The sequence below is a fragment of the Microtus oregoni genome, unplaced genomic scaffold (genome assembly GCF_018167655.1).
Source record: "Microtus oregoni isolate MIOR12 unplaced genomic scaffold, Mior012 000016F_ref0000370, whole genome shotgun sequence".
Classification (NCBI taxonomy): domain Eukaryota; kingdom Metazoa; phylum Chordata; class Mammalia; order Rodentia; family Cricetidae; genus Microtus; species Microtus oregoni.
The window spans coordinates 19,058,344-19,076,847 of NW_024543075.1; the positions used below are offsets into that span (position 1 = coordinate 19,058,344).

The 18,504-nt window shown below is 51.7% G+C and overlaps 1 protein-coding gene across 1 annotated transcript in view; it reads left to right on the top strand.

Annotated features, from left to right (window-relative positions):
- The window catches only part of Gsg1l (GSG1 like), a 190,765-nt gene that overhangs the window by 139,260 nt on the left and 33,001 nt on the right, over positions 1-18,504 (top strand). Inside the window, exon 4 of the mRNA XM_041667253.1 lies at positions 13,869-13,980. Within this exon, the coding sequence (XP_041523187.1) occupies positions 13,869-13,980 (112 nt within the window). The remainder of the gene's footprint in view (positions 1-13,868; positions 13,981-18,504) is intronic.

Consider the following 18,504-nt stretch of genomic DNA (forward strand, 5'->3'; position numbering starts at 1 on the left):
TGGGAGCCTGGGCAGGGTCCCACACAGGTCCCAGAGCCCCTTGGGCCTGTCGGGTGGCAGTTCCAGCAGCCTGCGTTCTCTTGTTTTGTTTTTGTTTGGAAGACAAAATCTTGCCATACAGCCCAGGTTGACCTCAAACCCAAGAGTCTCCTGCCTCTGCCTCTCAGGTGCCACCATGGCAGTTCGAGTGTCCAGGCTCAGCCCTCCATAGTCTACAAAGTCAAGCCACTCCCTTCCTCTGGTGGCCAGTCAAAAGAAGTGTAGCCCCCAAGAAGGCTGAAGGAAAGCTTTGAACTTCCCAGCAAGGAGGTTTGCCCTCTAGGTGTTCGGCCTCGGCCTTCCCAGGCTTGTCACCTGCAGGTCACACTTCTAGAGCGTGCCTCCCTATTACTAGAGGGCTGCTGCAACCCTAGCTTCTCCAGTGCCACTCGCCCCCTTTCCCCAGACATTCCCCCTGCCACAACTGTCACCATTGCCACAGGCCAAACTAGTTTTTATTGACTTAGCATTTTTGTCTAAGTCACTCAGTTTCAATGTAACTGAGATTTACTCAGAAAGGAAACCCCAGATCACTATGGGAAATAAAAAAGCTGGTGCTAGTGGCAGTAGAGAGAAGACGATGACACCAGCCATTGTCACTGAAAACTGGTGCTGGGTGTGACATTGGAAGTGAATGATTCTGTTCCCTTCCCGTCCTCCTCTAGGACATTGAGCAATGTCTGGAGACACAGTTATACCTACTGTGTGTGTGTGATATGCATGTGTGTGTGCATGTGTTAACACCCTGCATCTAACAGGGAGAACTGCTATACTCGGGACAGCCCCACAGCCCAGGGTTATCCATCACTAAATGTGTGTAGTGTTGAGGTTTCCATATCCCAGCCCATAATCAGCAGGCTCCAAGCAGATGTGCACATGCTTGGGACAGTACCGACCAGCTTAGGGTCTCAGCCTCTGGGCTCTGCTGAAACATCCACCCTGGAGAAGCTTTCCTGGCCTCTAGAACCCAGAACTCCCGGGTCCCTGCTCCCAATACCCAGGCCCTTGATGGTTCTTTTCTAAAATGTTTCTTTCCATTCATTTATTTTTACGTGTGTGAGTGTATTGCCTGAATGTATGTATGTGCACCACATGTGTGCCTGAGGCCCAGAAAGGCCAGAAGAGGGTGTCTGATCCCCTGGAACTGGAGTTAAGATGGTTGTGAGCCACCACATGGGTGCTGGGACCTTAGTCTTCCATAAGAGCTGCCAGGGCTCTTAACCCCTGAGCCAGCCCTCCTCTTGGAGATTCTCACCTTCCACGGCCTGTTGTTCCTCACTGGGGCAGCGGCTCCCAGTGGGCAGGACATCTGTCTAGTTCACCTTGCTCCGGCCCTCAGTGCTTCAAGCACAGTACTGAAGTCAGGGCAGGCTCTTATGAATTAGGGGTGGAATGAGTGCATGAATGATGCTGGCCTCAGGATGGCCTCTGCTCTGGGACTCAGCACACCTGCTGGGCTCATGCCTCTCCCAAGCTCCATTGGAACTCGGCTTTCCAAACTGACATGCATGCAGGACCACCCAGCCAAGGACACCCCCACCTGGCCAAGGACACCCTCTTAGCAGAGTCACCCTCTCAGGAAGAGATCTTACTTCCCAGGCATTGCCACCGTCCTGTTGTCCCCTGACATGGAGGTGACTGCTAACAGTGCCTTCTTCTCCTACAATAATTCCTTTGATCCTCCAGCCCCCCGGGCTTCTAGACCTGTAGGTCAGCAGAGAGCCCAGGGCACTGAGACCTGTCAGGACCATGCTCTGAGCCCTGGCCTTGCCGGCCCTCTGCACTGGCTCCAGCCTTTGCAATGGGGAGAATCTTAGAACTGTGTATAATGTCTGAGAGCCCCCGGGAGGTGTTTCTGAGAAAGCTGTCATGACCCTGAAGTCATGGGTCTCACGGCAAGGGCCAGAGGCCATTCCCCCTGGAGGCAGCTAGAGTCCATGGTTGTGGCCAGTGGGTTCCTGGGATAGACATCCAAGACAGACAGGAGGGAACAGGTACCGACTGGGGAGTGTATGTCTGGGGGACTGACTGTGGGAGGGATGTCATGGAGGTACCCGAAGGGGGTCAGGCCTTTTGAGACCCTGATCTTTGTACGTCACTTCGCAGCCTCTTGGAACTCCTTCTCTTCTCCCCTGCTATTCTCTGACTCTCCCCACCCCTCCTCCTCTCCTGCCTCCCTATCTTCTTCTTCCCTCCTCCCCATCTCCTTCTTTGCTTTACCTCTTCCCCCATGTCTTTCTCCTTCCTTCTCCTTCCTCCTCCCCCTTTTGACTTAGCCCCAGTCCTCGCCTCCCTACTCCTCTTCCTCCTCCCATCCACCCTCCTCCTCCTTTGTCTTAGTTTCTGCTCTCTTCCCTCTCCCCCTTTTCTTCTGTCTCCTCCCTCCCCACCCCCTCCTCCTCCCCTTTACCTGGTCCGGATGATTATGTATTCCTGCTTGATTATGTATTCCTCCTGTCCTGTTTCCTCGATGCAGGCTTCTGAAATCCCCAAAGCCACAATTTGCGTCTTGTTTTCTGCCTCTCCTGCAGCTGAGCCCTGAGGCCATGAATGTTTCATATCTAACTGCCCAGGGAAGAGGGCATGGGCTACCAGGGCGGGGCAGGGGCATATTTGTTAATATTAAAAATTACCCCCCCACACACACACACATTTGCTCCTGGCCACCCAAGACCCACAGGACCCCTGTGGACCTCACCTTCATGGCCTGAACGCCACCATAGCTTCAGGCTGGAAGGGGTAGGTGGAGTACACAGGCTGCCGGGAGCCCAGGAAACCCACTGTGTGACATTGGGAGGTCCCTGTTAAATGCCACCTCCGATTTGGGCCACTTCACTTTAAAAGGCAGGATCCACACAAGAGCAGTGCTAATGATTCAAGTGGTCTGAGATTAGACCTTTGTAGAAGGGCAGAGAAAGCCTACGGTCTCTGCATAGCGGACTGGGTGGAGGGCGCCCCTCTAATTGCCACTCTCTGGAGAGGATGCCAACCAGCTCGCGCCCTCGTCCTCAGAGGGCAGAGCGAGAAATTAGCTCAAATTGGAGCAGGAAAGATTTAGGTTATATGTAAGAAGGAACTTTCTCAACTCTGAAATATGCTGCCGAGCGAGGCTGCGGGTTCTCCACAGAGAGGCTAAAAATAGCTCATTCTTTAAAAATAGGTCTGGGCGGCTTTAAACCTTGCCAGCGCGGGCGTGGAGATGGTCTCGCAGTGCTGTCTACCTGGCCCTGTTGCCCCTCAGCCCCAGACAGTGGTCCTGCTGGGATGCTGTCTGGGTGTCTCAGATTCGTGCAGAACAGAAGCCTTTTCCACAGCTCCTCTGAGCCCGAGTCACCCATGCATGGGTCTCAGGGCTCCAAGGGGAGGACACTTGGTGCTGTCTGTCTACATTGGTCCCAGCAGCCACCCCACCCTCAGTTGCTTCTGCTTGCTCTGGCCCTCCCTGTTGCTGCACCCCAGCTGAGAGTTGATGGGGGTGTATCCATCTTAAAGCCAGGCAGCCCATTCCACCTCTTGCTTCTTAGCTCCCCCAAGGGCCTGACCACCTCCCTGAGAGGATAGTAACCTTCTCCCTGGCTTCCAGCTTGCTGTTTCTCTCTAATCCCTTCCCCACTATGCAGCCAGAGGGGCTTTTAGGAAGCAGGTCTGGACTTGGGGTGTAGCTCGGTGGTACAGTGTGAGGTCATATGTGAAGCTCTGGGTCCCACCACTGACCAGACAAACAACTGATCCCCAAGAATGTCTTGCTGTAGGAACGTGCTGCCCCCTTCTTTCCCCACAGGATCTCAGGATCAAATCCAAACTCCCTAGATGACTTCCAACTTCCCTTGAAGGATTCTCACTGCTCCACCAGCATCTCTCAGTTCTACCCAAGCCCCATCTCAACTCCAGTTTCCCTGGAAGCTGTGACCCAGCCCTTCTATGGCCTGCCACACTTCCTTTCCCCGGACTCTTTCAGACCCTCAGCCTGGTTGGCACCTATTCTAGGGGGTCCCCACCCTACACCCCTGGACCTCCTGTTTTGACTGTCTTGACACCCAGAGCTTTCCATCCCATTTTGAGACGAGGTCATCCATCTGCCCCCAGATATATACCACCTGCCCAGACAGAAGGTCTGGTGCTTCCAGCCCCAAGAGCTTTGAGCTGACTTAGTGGGGGGAACGGCAAGATGCACACTGCTCAGTGTGGTGGGTCACGCTTGTAACCCTAGCACTTGGGAAACTGAGGTCATCCTGGCTTACAGAGTAAGTCTCTGTCTCATAAAACAGGTTGGGGAAAGAGGCAGTCTGCCTTGTGGATTTGCCTGGGGAAGGATCATTCATTTTTACCAGGTGTGGCAACCTGAGATTCCAGCACTTTGGAGACAGAGTGGGGAGGATCAGGAGTTGGGGGGCCAGTCTTGGCTACTGGAGAGGCATTGGAGAGAGAAGGAGAGTAGGCAAGTGAGGGGGGAGGAAAGGGGTCAAGGGAGGAAGTGAGCAGTTTCCCTACAGTGTCCTGTCCTTCCTTCACCCTGCTCCATTCCAGCTGACCAGGACGGACTAGGCTGACTTTAGACCAGACAATAGAGGACCAGACACTGGTGACAGCCGTCTCTCCAGGCGAGAACTCTGTCCCAGCTTAAGGAGCCATTTAGAACAGAAGAAAGAAAAAAAATCAGTTTGGTAGTGTTACAGGGAAGGAACCCAGGCTGGAAGCGAATCCAGGTGTATGCTTGGGAGTCCCTGTCCCCTCACCATGAAATGCAGATGAAACTCACAGCTTCTTGGCAGGGCAGAAATGAGACCCAGGCTAGTCACAGTGACGGTAAAGTCCTATGGGTGTCCCTCCCACAGTGCAGGCATGTGCTGGCCACCAGTAACCTACAGAACCTCTGTGTGTGTTTGGAGAGGGTCCTTGGGATTCTACTGAGGGAGCCTGCACTTCCTCTAAGCCCCTGAGTCTCTATCCCCCTCCTTCAGCTGCATTATTAACTCCATAAGCGTGTGATGTGAGCATTTTAATTTCATCTATGGCCTCTCAGTTCACTTATCTCAAGATGACCTGCCTGGCAATGCACTTGAGGCAGCCTATGAATAAAGTTAATTTCCCATCACAAAACCAAAAAGAAAAAGAAAAAAAAAAGTCTAGTAGCCAGCAGGTGCTCAGCACAGGTTCAGTGAGACTGCGTGTCACTCCAGGCTCCCCAGCAGAGCTGGTCCTCACCCCATTCCTGCCCTCTTGTTTCTGCTGCCAGCTTGTGGTGTGTCCCCAACTGCCCCGCCTGCTTCTCAAGTCTCTGATGTGACTCCAGGACCTGCTAACAGCTCTAGATCAACTTCCAATGCATGCAAGAATATTTATTTAGACATGAATGCTCCCCAAGTGCTCTCTGTAATAACCGAGACTTTAATAACATCTTTAATAACAAACCTTATTATAAGCTAATTAGTCAGCCACCTCCATGCTCGTGCCATTAAATGGAGCATGGCAATCTCGCAAAGCATTCGCTACTGCAAAAGAGAGCTGGACCAGGAGTAGCCGAGGCCTGGAAACTGGGGCGCTGCCACTGCTCCCAGACCTCACCTGATGCAGGTGCAGTTTCCAGATCGGAGAGTATGCCTTCAGAATAGGGAGCCTGGATCCTGATCTGCCAGACCTCTGGGATGATTAGGAAGCAGCTCTTACCCTCCAGCAGTGGGAAAGAACCTGATTTGGGAAATGCCATGTGGCAAACACTGAGTGGCCAGGTCCATCATTCTCTTCGCCTGCATCCCCACCCTTGCTTCCTGGACTGGCTTTTACTCATGAGTACAGGACCCAAAGGGCGTGCTGGGGAACCATGCACACTTCCAGACTGCCTCAGTTTTCTGCTCTCTGCAAAGACTGTTTCCTGTCTCTTCAACCTGCAAGCCTCTGCTGCCCCTTTTTGCCTACCTAGCCTCACTCATGGTTAGTAACCTCAGCTCGCCCTTGCTCACTGATGAGGAGAGTCGTGGATCTGTTTGTCATCGAGCTTAGTCAGAACTGCTGTGATTACCTGCAGGAGACCATCACAGCGTCTGGCCCATGTTTCCTCATAGACGGAGAAGGGTCCTGACAATCCCCACCCATGGTCCCAGCTCCTTTGCTGCCACTCATTTATATAAGCCTGGCCCAGCTACACAGGGCTTGAGGAGGTGCAAGAGTTAAAGTAGGGGTGGGTGTGGCAGAAGATTTACCTGGAAACAGATGCCAACATCCAGCATCGGAAGGTCATAACCTATGCTGTGCAGGCTTTTTGGTGGTCTAGCTGCAAGAGTCACCCACACTCCTGGACCGTTCAGCCAAGCAAACAGGCTTGGGTGGAAACCATTTCTTAGGTCTGTCACTGTCCCCAGGAAAAGCACACACCACCACCCAACTCAAATCTTACTCAAGTTCTCTTTCCTTTGTGCCCTTGGGCAGAGAATCTGAGTTGACAGCCAACCATTGGGTTCTAGAACCCTCTGTCACCTGTTTATCTTTTTTTGTGTATTGCTTCTGGGATTGGGCTCATGCTAGCCTGCACCAGGGGCACACACCCCACACCACTGCTGTTACCCGATCTGTCCAAGTAGACAGTAGACCAGAAGTTTCATCTCCCATTTGACCCCTACCCTTTCCCATAGTCGCTCCCCAGTCTGCCACTCCAACACACTAGGCTCAGAACCTCCTCTATCATTTCTGCTCCAGTTTTTCTCAACCCATGCTAGTTGAGCACCTGTTCTTACCACTACACTCCAGAGGGAGCCTGTCAAGGTCACCTGTGACCTCTAGTTAGCCAATCCAAGGGTCACTTTTCTATCCCATCATTTGGCTGATACCTATTCTCCTCCTTGAGTGCCTTCCCCTTCCCCCTGGCTCCAGGCTGCCCCAGTTTTCTTCCCCTCCCTGTCGCTAGTTTAGGTTCCTTGGCTGGTCCCTGCCCCCCACCCGCCCCGTGCTGAGCTCCACACCTCTCCTATGCTCTCCCATTCTCTCTACCATGGCTCTCAAGATTCCACCTCATTTCTTCTTCTGTGCTGATGCTGTGCACATCTGTTTCCAGCTCAACAGCTCCCAACCGCAGACTTGTACACTAATGGCTCACTCACTGTCTGTGAAGATGCAAAATAAGCATTTCAAGCAAGTATGGCCGCAAAGGATTCCACCCACCAAGACTTCTTCCCTTTTTCTCTTGGACTTCCTATCAACACATGCATCATCATCTGTCCAGCACTCAAACCAAAGGCCAGCCTTGCCTTTAAGAGTCTTGCCACCCACATCCAGCCGCTGGCAAATACTACAGACATATAAAGCTTTATCTTTTTCTGTTGCGGAAACAAAATACTTGAGACTAGACATTGATACAACATAGAAGTTTAATGAGTACGTGGTTCTGGAGCTTGGAAGCCTGAGATCATGAGACGGGCATCCACTCTGGTACCTAGTGAAGTGTCCTGTGTTGACTCAGAGCAAGTGAGGCAGCTTGAGCCTTCTTCCTCTGCTAGACACCAACAGATCATCTAACCCTAATCGCCTCCAAATTCCATTAGATCCAAATCTATGAGTTCTGTTTCTAACATATGACATAAGCTTTGGTGGGCCACACATAAACTATGACTGTAGACTTCAACCCTTGCCCAGAACTGCCTCCAGACTGGGCCCAAGCAGCTCAGCCCAGCCTCCTTTCTTCTCCCTTCCCCTTAAGCATCCCCTTTACCCCATGGCCAGTAACTGCAGTGTGATTTAAAAGGTAAATTGGCCTGGGCCTGAGGCTCAATGGTGGACTGATTTCCTAGCATTCACAGTCATGGGTCTGATTTTCAAAGCAGAATCTTTAAAAGGCAGAGAATTCCACCGTGTCTTTGAGAGATGCACAATTTTCATGTATTGAGCTTTCTTAAAGTGAGGCCCTTCCCGTTCAGGAATAAGTAGAATTCAATCTCGGGATCAATGTTGTTCTAAGCCAGCGGTTCAACTCTCAGGAGTCAGTTCTTCCCTTCCACAGTGGTCGTCAGGCCTGTACCGAAAGGGGTACTGAGCCACCCCGCTGGCCCCATTTTACAAACAAGGAGACCATATTTCTGATAGTCCCAGTGACTCTTAAAGTCTTTGGGCAAGGGCAAGATACAGTCTTGGAAAAGGGACCGGACCAGGCTGGTGGAGGCGGGAGGTGGGGAGACTCACCCAGTGGGCCGAGCTTCTGAGAGGACAGTAATATCAGAGCTGATGAGCACTGGGCAGGAACAAAGGGGAGAGCCTTGTTCTTCCAGGTCATGGTTTCTATAGTAAAATGGAATGATTAAAATAGTGTGGTATGACCAGGCATGGTGGCGCATGCCTTTAATCCCAGCACTCAAGAGGCCGAGGCAGGCAGATCTCTGTGAGTTTGAGACCAGCCTGGTCTACAGAGTAAGTTCCAGGACAGCCAGGACACAGAGAAACCCTGTCTTGAAAAATGTAAAAAAAAAAAAAAAGTGTGGTGTTGGCACAGCGTGGGTCCTGGGTATCTGGGTTGGTGGGACAGAACACAGGTGGGATGGGCAGTGGGCTAGGAAAAAGAGCTGCATATATTAGAAGACTTGGAATGGTGTGTGGGTGAGCATCCCTCATCTGAAATGCTGCTGGGGCCCAGAAAAAATTTGGAGTACGTTTTTTATATTTAAGTTATTTGCATATGCAAATGAGGTGTCTTGGGAGGGACCCAAGGTTAAACAGGAAGTTCATTTTTACTTTATCTACACCTCAGACACAGCCAGGAGGTAATTTTTATGTGATGTTCACACCTGTGTTTTGACTGTGGCTTGTCATATGAAGTCAGGGGGCAAGCCCTGCTGCTTGTCAACACTGAAGGAGTTTGCGATTTCAGAGCATTTTGGGTTTTTGGGAATTTCGGTATCCTCAACCCTCATAAAAGAATCATTTAAAACCAGTGGAGAAAGAAGGAACCGCCTGTCGGGGTTCAAAACAATAAGCCAGTTGCTGAGGAAATGAAGTCAGATGCTTACCTCACACCGTGTAACAGCTAAACCCTAGAGTCTGGGTGAACTGACATAAACTTCTATAAGTGTGTTGGGGAAGACAGGAGACAAGATGCAAATCTAGAAAAGGCCGATAAATGACTCGACCCATTGCAGGAATGTAAAGCAAAAGGAAATTGCCAAAACCTTGGAGCAACCAAGATGCCTTCCTTCTGTAGACTAACGGACAAACTGTGGTCCTCCCGTCTGTTGGACATTTCTTCAGAAATAAAAACAAATAAACATTCCAGTCATGAGAATGTACATCATGTGCGCGACCATCCCCAGGATGGAGGGGCCTAAAGGGCTTATTGCTTGGTGACAAGCCAGTGGGGAGACTCACTGACTCCAGCACCACCACACGACCGTGGGGACAGGAAAACGGATTAGAGGCTACAGTCAGCTTGGGGGGGCGTAGGAGGAAGGTGAGCAGGTAGAGCCAGGAGAGTTTTAGAGACTTGAAACTCCTTTGGAGGGCCCTGCATGGTGGATGTGTGTCACTATAGAGTTGCCTGGCCCATGGGTGTGCTGCACGAACAGGAGTCACGGGGCTTGCCGTGAGCTTCAGTGAATAGCAGTGCTCAGACTCTGGCTCCTCACAGGAGGGCACGGAACTGACTGCTGAGGAGCAAGGTATGAGCACTCTGTCTGTCAATCAAACTTTGCCGAAAAACAAAACCTATTACTGAAAAAGAAAGCAGTCGCCTTGCCAACCATGCAGCAGCCAGGATTAGTAGCCTGGGTACATAAAAAACCTCTACTAAGACACAGAGAGATTGTGTGTGTGTGTGTGTGTGTGTGTGTGTGTGTGTGTTGCATGGTATGTGAGTGGTGTATGTATGTGTGCATGATGTGTGTGTGTGGTGTATGTGTGTGTGTGGTGTATGTGTGTGTGTGGTGTGGTGTGTATGTGGTTTGTATGAGTGTGTATGGTATATGTATGAGAGTATGTGTGTGGTGTGTGTCTGTGGGGCATGGTGTATGTGTGGGGGTGTAGTGTGTGTCTGTGGTGTGGTAGGTACAATGTGTGTATGTCAGATGTACGTGTTCCGGTGGGCTGTTTACATGTATGAATGTCACCTGGAGATCCAAGGTTGATCTCTGTGCCTTCCTCTATTGGCCTCCACCTTTCTTTTTTGAGGCAGGGTCTCTCACGGAGCAGCTAAGCAGGCTGGCCAGTGAGTTTCAGGGATCATCTCTCTCCACCCGTGCCCCAGTGCTGGACTTGCAGAAGCACGCATGCCACCTCCTCACACTGGCATAGCAGGAATGTGATCCACTGAGCACTTCCCAGGTCCCTGAGGTATGGGTTTAGAGGATGCACATGGGCTAGGCTGAGAGACGTGTGAGCGAGGAAAGTACCGCGGAGCCAGGACAAGGACTTGAACTCTAAAGTCCAGAAACTGTATATGAGGCTGTGCACACCTGTAACCAATTCTGTGGGGGCACAGACACAGAACTGCTGGGACTTGCTGGCTCCCGGCTCAGCTCCAAGTTCGATAACAGGCCATGTCCCCAAAGGACTAAGATAGAGAACAGTAAACCAGGACACCCAGCATCCTCCTCAACCTCCAGAAGAACCTGCACACATGTGTGCCCACACAGTACACATACCATACACATACCCACAACACATACCACACCACACACATATACTACATACTACATACACAGACACCACACACCACACATTCTACGCCCTACCTACCACACACACACCACCCATTCTACACCCTACCTACCACACACACACACACCACACACAACACATACATACACATACCACACCACACACACACACACAGATACCAGAGACACACACACATACACTACACATAGACTATCACATACCACACACACACATATACCACACCACACATGCATACCACACATTCTACACCCTAACACACACACACACACACACACACACACACACACACACACACACAAGACTGAGGAATGATGCAGCCACACATACTTAGAGGAGAGGAAGATGGAACAGTTAATAAACACAGCAACGCCCAGCTCAGTAGGACAATAGCACACAGTGTGGCCATGGGATGGTTAGCTCTTCAATACTTTACAGCATCAAGCTTTGGTAAGGCCTGGGCTCAGCATCATGGGGACTCTGCCCCTGCCATTGGACTCCTCTGTCTCAGAGCCCTGGGGTCCCATGAGGGCTGTGGCTCAGCTCAGGAGGCCACAGTGGACACCTCTCCTCTGCTCCACTCTTGGGGCTTCACCTTGGTGGCTCAAGGTTGGCTGTGAGACTTGTAAACAGTACAAGTAGGACTTTCCCTCCCTTTCTGCCTTCCTTTTTGTTGTTGTTGCTGTTAGATGTTTACTTCCACACAGCAAAGCATGAGGCATCCTCTCCCCTCCCATCTCCTTGCCCCCTTTACTCCATCCGCCATCACTATGGTCTCTTCTCTTATCGCCACGTCTCTCTTGCCTCCTGTTTAGCGGCAGGACGAAGCGCGAGAGACAGTGAGAGGAGGGACAGCAGCAGCCTAGGCAGCATGGGAAGAGGCCTAGTCATAAGATTATCTGGAGCCCTGGGAGGAGGATTGCCAGTAAAGTGTCTGCCAGGCAAGAGTGACCACCCGGGTGCAGATCACCAGCACTCACACAAAAAGCTGGGTGTGGTGGTGCACCCTGCCATCCCACTGCTAGGGGGGACCCGGTGGGGCTCACTGGCCAGCTAGTCTTCGCAATAGGTGAGCACCAGGTTCCATAAGGTGGAGAGCAATCGAGGACACCCACACGCCTCTGGGCCCACACTCACACATCTGAACACATACATACATACATAGTTGAGCGTGAATGCGTGTATACAACACACACCAAGGAAAGCTTTTAAGAGTATTTTGGAACTAGGTGTGGTGGTGAGCCCAGAATAAGACTAATTAAATTCAAAGCTACCCTGATCTGTATGGTAGGGTTTAGGCTAACAACAACCACAAAAACTATAGCAAAACAAAACAAACCACACAACAACAAAATTCAAGCCAATCTGAATCTGGTTAGTGTTTTGTCCTGGTTTGGGTTTTGGGTTTTGTTTTTATCAGCTTGACCCAAACTAGAGTCATCTGGGAAAGGGGAACCTCAACTGAGAAAGTGTCCCCATCTGATTGACTTATAGGCAAGTCTGCAGGTTATTTTATTGATTAATGGTTGATGTGGGTGGGTCCAGCTTACTGTAAGAGGTGCCATACCTGGGTCTGGGAGCTAAAAGAAAGCAGGCTGAGCAAGCCATGAGGAACAAGCCAGTAAGCAACATTCATCCATTGCCCCTGCATCAGCTCCTGCTTCCAGGTTCCTGCCCTGGACTCCAGCCTCAACTCCCTCAATGATGGTGTTACCTGAGAACTAGAATGTGTTGGTCTCCTTTCTTCCTCTCATCAAGACTGTCTCCTTGTAATGAGCATAGGAAACTATGCCTTTTAGATTTGTCTGAAAATAGCCTAGTCAGGATCCCCACTATACCCAAAGCTGTACCCGATAACCAGAACTTAGTGACATCACTCATTCAAGATAACTAGATTTAGTCCTAGACCCCGTGCCACCCACTGGACAGTATATAAGAGACCAAGAGCAAGGCTCTGCTCTGCACATTTGGAGAGACCCCACCTTGATCTGCTGGGGGGGGTCTCCTTAGAATCTTGACCCTCAAATCAGAGACTTCTGTTAGAGACAGGACCTGACCTTCAACTAAGATAATCACACCTGTGAGCAGCCTGGGGAGATTAGCTTAGAACAGTAGTTAGGAATTTAGAGTGTGAGCCTTGTGATGACCTTCATCATAGTAATATAACTTTTGTTATACTCTGTATCCTTGCTCGTGACACTCCCTTCTTAAGACTGAGTCCGTATCTTACAGTTGGCCATAGAGGAGGCCTTCGATGATGGTTTATAACCTGCTCCCCAAGAGACGTGCTCAGTTTTGTAATAATCCCAGTGGCTGTAAGGATTTGTGCCTGGTGGGCATCAGATACCAACACTTGCCCTTGCTTGAGTCCCTTGAGATCGCCCACACTTGCCACGATCCTCATCTTGAGGATGATGGAAAGATGGGAAATTCAGAGGGGTCAAGAGCTTAGCCCCAAACCACACAGAAACGTGTGTTAGAAAAGAGCCCACCCCAGTAATCCTCCAGCTCAGAGTGCTCCAACTGGTGAAATATCCTGACTCACAACACTGCGCATGTTCAGAGTTAAACAGCCCACAGCACATTTGCTCCAGCTACATTCGGCTGTGCCGTGCGATACTTTTGGTCACTGTAACCACAATACCTGGCAGCGGCAACCTAAGGGAAAAGGATTTATTTGGGTTTGTGCTTTAAGTCTGCCTTGGCGGGGGAGGCAGGCTGTACAGCTCATTCTCGGCAGCAAGGATATGACAGCAACTGCTTACGTCATGGCGGACCAAGAGGCAGAGAACGAGACGGGTTGAGAGGCAGGGATAACGGATCCAAGCTTGGCTACCTTCAGTTGGGTTGCATGTCCTAAGGTGTCCACAGTTTCCATAAAAGCACCACAAGCTGTATCAAGATCAAGTGTTCAAAACTTGAACCTGTGGGGACGTTCCAATGGGGACATTTAAGATTCAAACTATACACTATCCCATCCTTTTCAAAATACTGGTTGTGTTAAAAAGAAATCTGTGAAGTTGTTTTTATGTCCCTCTGCTCCCTATAAGGTCCCTTCCTTGGGGTCCAGGAACTCTCCTAGTTCTAACAGGCCAGCTGGCAAGTGGCTGGGGGCGGGGTGGTGCTTGAGATGAGGGCAAGGTCTTTCCCTGGATCCTGACGCCTGCTCTGCTCCACAGGCCTCCTGGGGATGGTCGCGCACATGATGTACACACAGGTGTTCCAGGTCACCGTGAGCCTTGGCCCTGAAGACTGGAGACCTCATTCTTGGGATTATGGGTGGTCCTTCTGGTAAGTAACCTTTGACCTCCAGGTACCAGAGGCTGAGTAATGATGAATAGGAGTGTGTCAGGACCCTTTGGCTTGTGAATGGCAGAAGCCCAGGCTGACAAGAACAAGGGTGCTTACTCATTGGTTTAAATCAGAAGCAAGCATGTGGGTGGTGTATGGGATGGGGGTGGGGAAGGGGGCTGTGTGCATGGGCACATACAACTATCTGGAACTCTGGGTTGTGACAATATCCTGCTCCATCAGTCTAAGCAGAGAGACCATGGGACTCAGCGGTAGTAAGCAACTTCCACATGGTCAGTGTGTCCCTGTCTTGCAGAGATGAGGCCTCTCTTTTTCCAGCATGGGCTGAGGTTCTTAACTTCCCTCTGATGGGCACAGGTCCTTTTCTTTCTTTTGAACGGTCACAGCAATTGGGGAGTGGCTCGAGAGTAGCGGTTCAGCTTAAGCAGGCTATCCTCTGGAGCTAGGAGTGAGTCCCAAGTGTCTAGGTGGACCGCATGCTGGGTGAGCCCCTGCAGGTCCTGTTTCAGGCACAGCTGGCTCCAGATCTGGTGACTTCCTCGGGGACCCAACCTTCTCTCCCCCTTCCTCAGTCTATCACAGCTTTCCTCCCAGTGGTGCTGAAGATGGTCGCCAAGCACCGCTCCAGAACACCTTACAGATAAATGTACGGCAATTGAAAAGGGCAGGATGGGGGATGGGAAGGGGTAGGAAGCAGGGGTGGGGTGGGGAGGGAATGGGAGTGGTTTTGTTGGCTTCTGGGACCCACCTGTGAGCCAATGGTTTACTTCCTGGGGAAATGAGAAGAGGCCAAAGGGTTGCACCCTAGTCTCATTCCTTCCATGGGGAGTGGAGGGATCACAAGGACACAGGCGACAATGGTGGAGCCAGCTGTTAACAGACAGAGAGTGTTTGCCCACAGTGTTGCTGGCCTGGCTGTCTAGACCTTGTGCTGGTGGCTGGGGACACTTGTTGGCTGCCTTATTCAGCTTATTTCCTGAGCACTGTGACTCTGGGCACACAGTGGCTATTCCATGGTGCTGGAGATGCGGCAGTAGTGGCTCAGGTCCCAAGGGTCCCAACAGGGCTCTGGGACAGTTGACTTCAGGAGATTCAGAGAACTCAAGAAACCTGCCTGAGGAACACAGCCCTGGTAGCAGAAGGGACCTGCGTCCAGTGGTCTGGTGGCCACTGGTGATGAACGGCAGGTGTTCTAGACATGGTGTTCCTTACCTGCATTCCACAGACTTCTTAGACTGCTACCACCAAGGCCATGAGCAGCCTGGGTCACATGAACAGTGACCTCCCGCTGCCTATGTGGGAACCAGGGCTTCCACTGTAGCACTGGGCTCCCAAGCTGAGCCTGCTTTTGTTTTTGACCATGGGCCTTGTGTTTCTCTCTGACCTGGCTCCTTTCCCCTTACTGCTTCCGATATAGCACCAGATTCCACAGGGCTGATTAAAGCTACCTACCACGAGGCCTGGATTAGGGCGAGCACATCTCTTCTTGTCACAGAGGCCTGCAGGACAGACAGCCCCGTTTCTCATTCCTTGTCTGTGGGGCCCCACTAACGCCAAAGGAGGCCATATCTTCTGCTTCATAGATGAGAGGCCATTTGTTAAAATTCTTGCCTAAGCCTCCCTGGCTCACTTCAGGGTGGAAGAGACCCACTTTGAGTGAGGAGGTCCAGGCCTCCAGCTTGAAGTCCATCAGGAAGAATAAGACTGAGGACCCTGGGACACTGAGCATTGCGGGCTGCTGAGAATTCTCTGGAGGATACCTGTGTGTGGTGGCTGGTCCCTAGGGACAATGTCCCATGATCAAGCATTACAAGAGACTCGGGTGGGAACCACAGCCTGGTGTGTGAGGTCCTGTGTCACTATATGCACTCTGTGTGTGGGTCAAGGCCAGGAGCAGGGGTTGTGGCCCTTGTTAGCAGCTCTCATAGACAGAAGCAAAGAAGAGGCCTTGCTTTGGGGGTCACCCAGGCTGAGATAATCACTCAGGCTTGGCAGGCTTGTTGGTATGTGTGAGGTCAGCCTCAGTACAAGACTGATGTTCTGTGAACAACGGTAGCCATGAAGGACCCCCCGCCATCAGCATTCAATTGTCCCTAACCCAGATGTCCAGCAGTCCACATTTGGGGGAGCATGCCAAGATGCTTTTCTCTTTGGCTGTCTCACTTCCCTTTAACCCACCCAGAACATGCAGGGCAAGACAGTGGTGGGCATCCAATTGGGAGCAAAGGCTGGGTAGAGTGAGAGCTGAGTGGACCAGCAGCTCCAGACCAGACATGGTGAGTGCCCCCCTCAGCCTGCCTTTGCCTCCCAAGAAGTCGCTGGCCCCGCTTGTGAGATCAGAAAGGAAGTAACAGTGTGTGTCCCTAAGGAGACCCACAGTTAGCCTCAGAGGCTGCCCACTGCCTGAACCTCAACTGGTGGCTTTCTAAAAGCTGCAGAGTTTAGACTGTCGCATGGCAGTGCAGGTCTCTGGCTTGTGGCTTGTTGGAAGATCTGCCTGCACTGCGCCTAACTGGTTGTGTTAGGTGACGACATTGTAGCTCAAGCAGGACCAAGAGTGACTGACCTCTGCCCTCCAACTCTCCGCATTCTCCACTGTGTCCCATTGCCTCCCCTGGCCGATGCTGCTGGGAAGGCCAAGAGAGTGCAGATGTCATCCTGAGCAAACACTGGCTTCTCTGAAATACTGGGGAAGGGGAGAAGCAAGCCCCATTCCAGGCCGTCTCTGCAGACTGTAAACAAGAACAGCCAGCCCTAGTGGTACATTCTTGGTGCCAGGAGGATTACGAACTTGAGGCCAGCCTGGGCTACATTTGAGATCTTGTCACAAATACACACACACACACACACACACACACACACACACACACACACACGAAAGACCCAAAGAGGCTAAATAGTTCAGCCATGCCACACAGGAGAAGAGTGAGTTGGGTCCCTAAAACGTTTGTCTCCTGGCCCGGAGGTGACTCTCTACCACGAGCCCCTTGTCCCATGCCCCGCTACTGCCTTTCCTTCCTTTCCCATCTCCCTGACCCCATGGGAGCAGGAACCTCACTGCTGGACACCCATGCTGCAGGCTGGTCCCAGCAGGTACCTCTGCTGCAGTACTCCAGGATTGCCTGAGGGCCCCAAGGCCACTGTGGGGGTTTTGCTGGATTGGCTGGTGTTCTTCCCAGAGGCTGTGGTCAGCTGAAACTCTGTCCTCCTTTTGCCTAGGATCAGTACAGCGAAAGGGCTGCAGCTGCCCACGGATGTCCTGATGGCTGCACCTTGGAGCCCCGAGACCCTGCAGCCATTTTGCTCCTAATGCTCTTGGGCTCAGAGGGTAGCCTGGGGTAGGCATTGGTGCCCTGTGTCGAACAGTCTGCCCTCAGTCTGCAGCTGTCTGTGGGAGGCTTCCCTTGGTGCTCAGCTATGGTCTCTCTGTGCAGGGCCTGGGGTCCATTGCCGAGTGGTAGACAGGTGCCTTCAGGTCTACTCTCCAGCATGCCTTTGTGTCTCCCAGGGGATGGAGGAGGTGGACAGCCACACCACCTTCTCTCTCGTCCCCAAGTGTCCACTGTGCTCTTAGCTGTGAAACCAGGCCAGCCACCCCCATACTTCCCTGGACCAGCTCAGCAGTGTGAACTGCAGACACCAGAAGTTTCCAGGCCCAGAGGCTTCAAGCTGTGCCCTGTGCGGGTACCTGGGGGCCTGGAGAAGACGGACTGAAAGATAAGAGTTGATGGGGTATAGCCTGAGCCCCACTCCCAGCCCATGAGGGGAACAGTGTCTTCTTATCTGCTCTTTTTTTTCCTTTTTATCTGCTTTTAACCAGCTTTCATCTTCTCTGAGTTAACTCATTTGCTCATTCAGTTCAGAACCCCCTTCTTGCCTCGCTACCAGGGAACTCTATCACCACCAATGCCTGGACCTCTCACCTCAAGTGACTTAACATAGTTCCTCACAGGCGTGTCCAGGAACCGAGACACTCATCATGGGAATGCCTAGAGGCTGTCTCCATGGTGATTCCAGCTCCTGTCAGGTTGACAATTAACACTGACTCTCACCAGTTGCTAATGGAGATGAACATGTTAAGGTGCTGTTCCAGTCACCTGGCTGCCCCCATTCAGGGGATCCCTGTGGTTCTCCACCCTGGGCAGCATGGAAAGGAGAGGGTTGAGGATGCAGCTGAGCTATTATTACTTAGACCTGGCTGAGGCCCCTGGCTTCCCCACTTGCTGAATGGGAGCCCCATTCACAGGTCAGCAGCAAGCCCTCCCATTCCGTGCAGTCAAGACCGTGTGGGATGTGTGGACTTGGACTTTTCCAGATAGAACAAACACCCCATGAATCCCCCTTGGAGACATCAGTGGGGAGCCAGGGATTTTGCCAGCTGACCCAAAGCTGATGAAACTACCTTCCTCATGGAGTCATAGAAGGCAATGAGGGGCAGGATGGCACACTCCTGCCTCTGCTTCTTCCAGTATATGTCAGCAGAGGTATGGTGGGCAGCAGGAA